General features: G+C 36.1%; 1 protein-coding gene across 1 annotated transcript; it reads right to left on the bottom strand.

Annotated features, from left to right (window-relative positions):
* Window positions 1-370: 370 nt before the first annotated feature.
* Window positions 371-3,974, bottom strand: LOC105034447 (uncharacterized protein At4g22758). Its single transcript, XM_010909625.4, is given in 5 exon segments — window positions 371-833; window positions 836-922; window positions 3,185-3,380; window positions 3,487-3,716; window positions 3,719-3,974. Coding segments are annotated over 5 exon segments (813 nt in total). The 5' UTR covers window positions 3,855-3,974; the 3' UTR covers window positions 371-669.
* Window positions 3,975-7,257: the final 3,283 nt, after the last annotated feature.

The raw sequence follows: 7,257 nt of genomic DNA, 5'->3' as shown, positions 1-7,257 counted from the left end.
TTTTGTTTTGGTAAAAATATTCCAGTTATTATAGAAAACCGTTAACATATCTTTCTTGCCCCCCGTAGCCCATGTCAATTTTGTTTTTATTTCCAAGTGAACCAAAAGTTTTTTTAAGACACGAGCAAAGAAAAATTTTGGCCACACTGTCCAGTGTTGAGAAACATTTTATGGTAAATTATACATAAATAAAACAGGCTCAATTACAAACAAATGGTTGCCCATGTTTACGAACATGTGATACAATCTGTGTGGTGGCTTACAACAGATGGTTCATAAACTCAACCAGTACAAGACCATCGTATTCCCTGTCTCATGCTTTATAACCGTATACCATGCAACCATGAAATGGAGAATTTAAGGAATAGTATAAGTGAAACACAATGAAACCTCATCAGAGCATCATGTATTATGATCAGCCAGTCCCAGGCTCATGCTCCTCTCTCCTGTTTTTTATCACCATTTTAACCTTTGACAATTCGCCGTATTGCTGTACATGATATTAAATCTCTCCACTATCTCTATTTATCTGGGCTTTCAACAGTATATATCTATCAATCATATAATACATTTGAATGGTAAAGTCACCTAAAATACAATCTGAAGCAGTGCGACGCATAAATTTCTAACCCAATTTATTGGGATTTAGTGGAAGCTGAGTCAGGTCAACTACAGGCAAGCCACCACCCTCCAAAGCTTTCTAGTTCGTCTCCCGATCTTGTTTAGCCTTTTAACAATAAAGGAGAGGAAGAAGTGATAAGGTGGAACAGCAGCAGATCTTCCATTTAGTAACTCAGTTTCACTGCCTCCGGTAGTTATATCACTTCCTTCCCTCCGAAGTTGAAACTGTTGTTGCAACAGCTCTTCCGAAGATAGAAGCTTCTGTTGCCTACTTCTCCAATTGTGTCACTTTTGTTCAAACCTGCCAGTAAAATCCACATGTTCTAAGTTTACATACTCTTCTCCACCAATATAAAAATCTTCAACTTTATATTCCATGATCTACATTATAGCTCTTTTTTTTTGATGATACATGATCTACATTATAGCTAATTTCTCTAATTTATCAAAAATGGGATTATTCCAGCCAATTATCCATTCCAACAAACAGGAAGAGAGAAAATAAAAACATAGTACAAAAACATGCTCATAGATGCCTCGACACTTGAGCACACGTGAAATCCTATTATTTCTTTTTCTTTAAAGAAATCTAAGAGAGAAGTTTGACTGTTCTCACTCAAGTTATTAAGAAGATATGATAACCCTACAATTTGAGTGAGGAGTTATATTACTCATGGTGGAATCCTAGCAACGGTTTCTGATAAGACGCAAAATCTACATTATAACCTATAGAAAAAGGAGGAGGATTCATGCATTCCCGCTGTTCATCCTAACACTGCTTTCATTTCATTTGTGGTGTTTGGTTTTCCTGGTGTAACTCGAGCACAAGTAAGATCCCCGATTCAAATCCATATGACACCCTGCTTCTGAAAAAAAATATTTATTATATAATATGAACTATTATACTAGAAAATAATGGTTATTAGTAACAAATAATTATATTCATTGACAATGTTATAAAATCCCAGGATAAAAAAAATAAGCTGCTATAAGTATTTAGTTATAGAATATTGCTTTATTTACAAGAAAAGTAAAAAAATATTTTTTGCCATGATAAACATTGAAAATGTTAATTAATGGCTACATCCATCATTTTATATAATGGCTTTTATAATGAAATAATAACTAAATCACTATACCTATTAAAATTTGGTTATTGTGTTATAACATGTCAAGAGGCCTCGTAAGCCATTATGTTGGCCGTTACTTTAGACCTGTCACAGATAGTCACATTATTATATGGATACATTTTTAGTGAAATTGATGAACATACACTTTATTTTATTTTTTCTACTTTTCATTGATTAAAGGTGATATATCAGCAGTCCAAAGTAGGTTGTTTCTAACAAAAGACAAGGGAATATATTTTTACAAAAGTGAAAAGAAAACGTTGATTTTTTTCTCAAAATCCCCTTTAAATATGAGTAAATAGTAAATAGGAGATTATAAAGTCATGGCCAGTATATTAATATAACATCAGCCAACTATTCTATTATAAGCAATGTTGAGTGAAAGAGGCCACTCTTACATAAGGTAGTGTTCAATAAGTCAGAATAAGATCCTAATTCCATGGTTACGCTACCAAACAACAAAAAGGTAGCTAACAAATAGAGTCATATCGCTTGCGGGTATAACCAGGCCTAGATGATAAACTCATTCCACCTAATCACTTTTGCGTTTATTCACTATTTAATCTAACTGAAAGTAGGAGGGCAATTTTGTTTTTGTTTTTTTTTTTTTTTTGTAATCACTTACCCCTTTAAATCCCTCTATTTCACAGTATGAGTCCTATCGCTCTACAGGTAGAAGGTAATTTAGTTCTGCTATCCAAACAGTCTTACCTTGTAGGTGAAACGTTCTTGATCTACAGATTACCCAGCTAAATAGCTCAAGACAAGTGCAACTCAAACAACACCACCCCCAATCATAATCTAACACTGTGGTCCACTCCTGTCCCACCGGGAGGTGCAAGGAGTAGGACTTGTGGGTCACCTCGCCCTGTCTCTAACTACCCTTCCAACATTTGTTCTTTCCTTATGGTCAAAGACACCATAAAGAAGAAAAAGACCTAAACATACAGCTCAATGGTGCCCTATTTCTTTTTGCCAATCTCTATACTTATCACTGGGAAAGGAGAGACAAAGCTCAAACGCTCTCCAAAATTCAGAAAAATCAAAAATATACATATATAAAAACATTTAAATATGCATGAACTTTAAAAAATAAAAAAATATCAAGATATATTAAACTTGTATAAATATATTAAAGATATCTAAATAAGTTAGATTTTTTAGAAAGTACGGATAGAAATGCTATTTTTCCCCCTTTTTTAATTTTTTTTTTTCCTTCTTTATGTATAAGGAATGCTATTAAGAACAGAAAGAAAAAGTGGTGGCCAAGAGTTAGTGAGCTACGTGCCTCAACAAACCACAGCAAAAAATAATAAATAAAATAAAAGCCGTTAACAACTAATTAAATAAATAGAATAAACAAAGTAAATAAAGATTATGGTTATTTAAAAAAAGAAAGAAAAGGTAAAAAAAAAAAAAAGGAGCAAGCTTACTTTGGAGGCTGAAGTGGGAATGGTGGAGCTGGAAGGACGTGGCAGCCTCCGGATCCAGCTTCGGACTCCGGCCCTCCCGGCCGTACTTATCGACGACGGCGGCGATCGCCTCGTCGACGCTGGCCCCCAGCCTCACCATCGCCCTCACCGGCCCCGGGCTCCCCTCCACCGTCACGCTCACCACCACCTTCGTTTCCTGCCACCACCACCCCAACCCTACTCCAAATTAATTCACCACCCTCTCCATCTCTCCAATCAATTAGATCAAACCAAATCAAATCCAAACGATTTGAATTACCTACCTCCGATGGATGTTGAGAAGAGGGCGAAGGAGATTGGAGAAAAGGCGACGGCGAGAAGACATCGGAACAGGTGTACGGCCGGGGAAGGAAACCCGCCGATCCGATTTCGCTATGGGAGCGATCTCCCATTCCTCTGCTGCTCGCCTCACCGTCGGCGGCTTCGGGATGCAGTCGAACAGTCCATAAAATCGGCTCGGAGGCGTGACGCCTGAGGACCTTGAGGGGCTTCGGGGCTTCACTCGGCGGAGGGGCGTCGGAGTCCGGCGGTGCACTGGGGGTTTGGGGCTTCCGAACGGCCGCCGACCTCTCCGACCAGCGCCGGCTGCCGGAGTGCGGCGGCGCCGATGGGCTCCTTCCGACGTAGACATAGTAAAATTAAAGAACAGAGAGGAAGTAGAAGATTAAGGAAGGGAAGGGAATTAGGGGGGAGAGGAGTTGGGGGTTTGCGTGGGAATGAGGCGTCTTGGAAGTGGGAATTGTCTCCGGTTTCCCTCGCCTTGTCGTCTCGCAGCGGGTCCCAGGGCTTGGAGTGCTTGATCGGCTTCAGAATGACGGAAATGCCACTAGTTTTTTTTTTTTTTGCATCTAATATTTATTTTATTTTATTTTTTCCTTTCTCGGTCGGTGGAAGATAGGGTTCTGGCTGGCCGGCGCTTTCCGACCATGGTGAGATTAAAAAGAAAAAAAAAATTAACAAGGCTTTGTTACACGTATGCTTCAATATTTGTGCCGCAATAAATTCCACTTGGCGTGAGTATTCGGGCCAGATGTCAAGACTAGACAAGAAGTCCTTTTAATAAATGTTTATATATAACAAAAAAGGAAAGAGAAACTTGGATTTTTATTTTTTTAGAGTAGAATGTTGTATTTGAAATGGCAAACTATTTGATTTAAGTGAACTCGAATTCAGCACAATTAGGCTCCAATCGAAAGCAAGTCAGCCTAACTTAGTTCATTTATTAAAATATCAAATTGAGGTTTAGTGTCTTCATCTATATCACCATTCTAATTTTTTTTTTAATAATTAGATCCAATCCATTCAACATCTATTTAATTTTTTTATAATTTATTTGTTATCTATTTAACTAGATTTGACCCATTCACTGAACGGATTGAATTATTTGTTTATCAAAAGATTAAATTTATTTTTCAATTTTTAATTTATTTAATAAACAAATCAAGCATGGGCTGATTGATATTAGACTTGATTTGTGCATCTAACGTAACTCCATTTATTAACACACATATAACTCTTGCCACTGCAAACAAGAGAAGGGTCTGGTTCGATCCTCATATTGGCCTTTATAAGCTCTTTGCCTTGGTAGTATGAGCGCTAAGCCTGATTTACCTACTGAGGGAATAGGTCTGGACCATGATCGGGAGGGATAGGCATCAAGGGGTGGAGTTGGAGTCCCAATTCAATCTTCAAAATAATAATAATAATAATAAAATAAAAATAAAGAGGTAATTAAAGGAGTGGCCGAGGAGGCAAGGTTCTCATCTCAGTAAAAATCTTGATTTATCCATATCAGCATCGTTTTAATATTAAAAAAATAAATAAATCTTGGCCTTAGTATCTCCTCTATGCATCAATATTTTAATTATTTTTATGTTCTTGAATAATAATTTAACTAGTAACTGGTGAAAGCAATGTTCAAATATAGGGTTTGTATCGAGGTTTCAAAGCGTTGTAAAATTTTATCATCGAGATGGCATCTCATCGAAGCATATTTTGATAGTCGAACATGATATCTAGAAGTGATATTTGATCAATTGACTCTCCATAGTATTGAAATGGTATACTCACTTATTGAATTCGTCCGTGTGGCAAAAAAGAGGCGGTTTGTTCATTCAAATTCGATTTCGAATTGAATATTTTTTAATAAAAATTGAAACTCTATAATTATATCTAGAAGAGGTAGATGTGTGAGATCGCCGTCCTTTAATTTTTATTTTTTTAAAAAAAATATTATATATTTTTTATTTTTTAAAAAAATATTGTACGAAATTTTAACACCCCCACCCTCCAAAACAAAAAAAACAAAAGACGTTGTACGAAAGGAAGATGGCTGTTTGGTCGGGGATGGGTGATTTCTAGTACGGCTGAGTCGGTCTGAGTCACATTTGGCATTTGTTTTTCCAGCTGCAGCTGGGGATTGCATTTCTGTGGTCCTGCACCGACCGCAAATTTTTCAAGCAAATTTGGTGGAAGGTTGCATGGACTGCAGGACAAATCCCAGCCGTGCGATTGAGACGGAAAAGACATCTACAAGGACCGTTGATGGCGCACCATAAATGCCAAAGAAAATAGAGTTGCCCAGTTGCATTGTATTCCACGGGCATTGGCTGAATGTTTCCACCGTAACGTGTTACGTGTCGGTTACAATAAGTAACGGTCGTTGTTTGGCACCTCAGGGCGGCCGTGCACAACTGGGCATCGCGCATCAGCGGAATACCGCCCCAACCCCCACCCGTCCCCCTCCATCTTTCAATATGTATACTTTTTAATCAGCGGAACTCAGCTAAGCCAAGAACGTGCGGTGCTTGAAGTAACGAGTGAGGCGGACCAGTTCATAGTCATGCTGTGCCCGAGCAATTTGTGATGTTTGGTCTGACTAGATTTTGGCACGTACCGGGGGAAAAAAAAAAAAAAAGGATTTTTGGCTTGTGGGTTGTAAGAGATATGTAAGCTAATGGTGGGTAGACCGCTTATAGACTGGGCCGGGCCGAGTTAGGGTCGCATGCAGCCCCATATACTATCAGAATTAGTCAGGCCAGGGTTGGACCCGGCCTGAGCTTTGGGCTAACTTCCCAAATCTTAGCTTGATGGCTTTGGACATCGGATCGAGCCTCGGCCTTCACGCATTGCGACAAGAGAGGCAAGGGACGGTAAAATAATGGCGTGATGAGGCGAAGATTTAATAGTTATGGATTGAGAATATATTTTTATAAAATTATATAATGACATTTGGTGACTCAAATGAGATCATCACGGTAATCTAAGATTATCAGTGATCCAAATTCTAAGAAGATCGGATCTCATATTTAGTAGCTATGGTTTAGTTATTAAAGGTCTCTAGATATTCATAAGTAATTTTGATATTCCATACAAATTCAAAACTATTAACTATATAATAAATACCAAAACCATCCATGATATATTCCATAAAAATATATTTATTAATTATATAATATATTATAATAAAATATTTAATATATTTATTAATATATTAGTTACTAATATATTTCATAAAAAAAACTTGTTAGTCCTATAAATTATTAAACATATAAAAGTATATTAATTATTATTTTAGAATTAATTTTTATTTATATTTATAATATATTATTTTTAATACTAATATTTATTTTGATTAGAAAAATAAAAAATAGAAGCAATATATATTAAGTAATTTCATTATATAGGTACAAAGTACAATAATATATTTTTATTATAATTTAAAATTATCATTTGGATAATAATATGATTAATTGTATATATATATATATATATATATATATATATATATATATATATGATATTGATATAATATATTAATAATATATTGATACACTAAATTTTTTTCATTAGACGAGGGTTATTTTTAACCTCAAATTCTAGCTGAGAGCACTGTTTTAGGATCATCTGGGATTTCCAATCTCAAATATAGATATCTCCTAACTAGATTGGACGGTGATTTGAAAAATGAAGGTGATTTGGGATCACTGATATATAAAATCATAATGGTGCAATCAAAAAAAGTAATCGCAACA

The sequence above is a fragment of the Elaeis guineensis genome, chromosome 4, assembly GCF_000442705.2.
Source record: "Elaeis guineensis isolate ETL-2024a chromosome 4, EG11, whole genome shotgun sequence".
Classification (NCBI taxonomy): domain Eukaryota; kingdom Viridiplantae; phylum Streptophyta; class Magnoliopsida; order Arecales; family Arecaceae; genus Elaeis; species Elaeis guineensis.
Note: the sequence above shows the minus strand (reverse complement) of the source record. Positions and strands in the feature narration are given on the sequence as shown.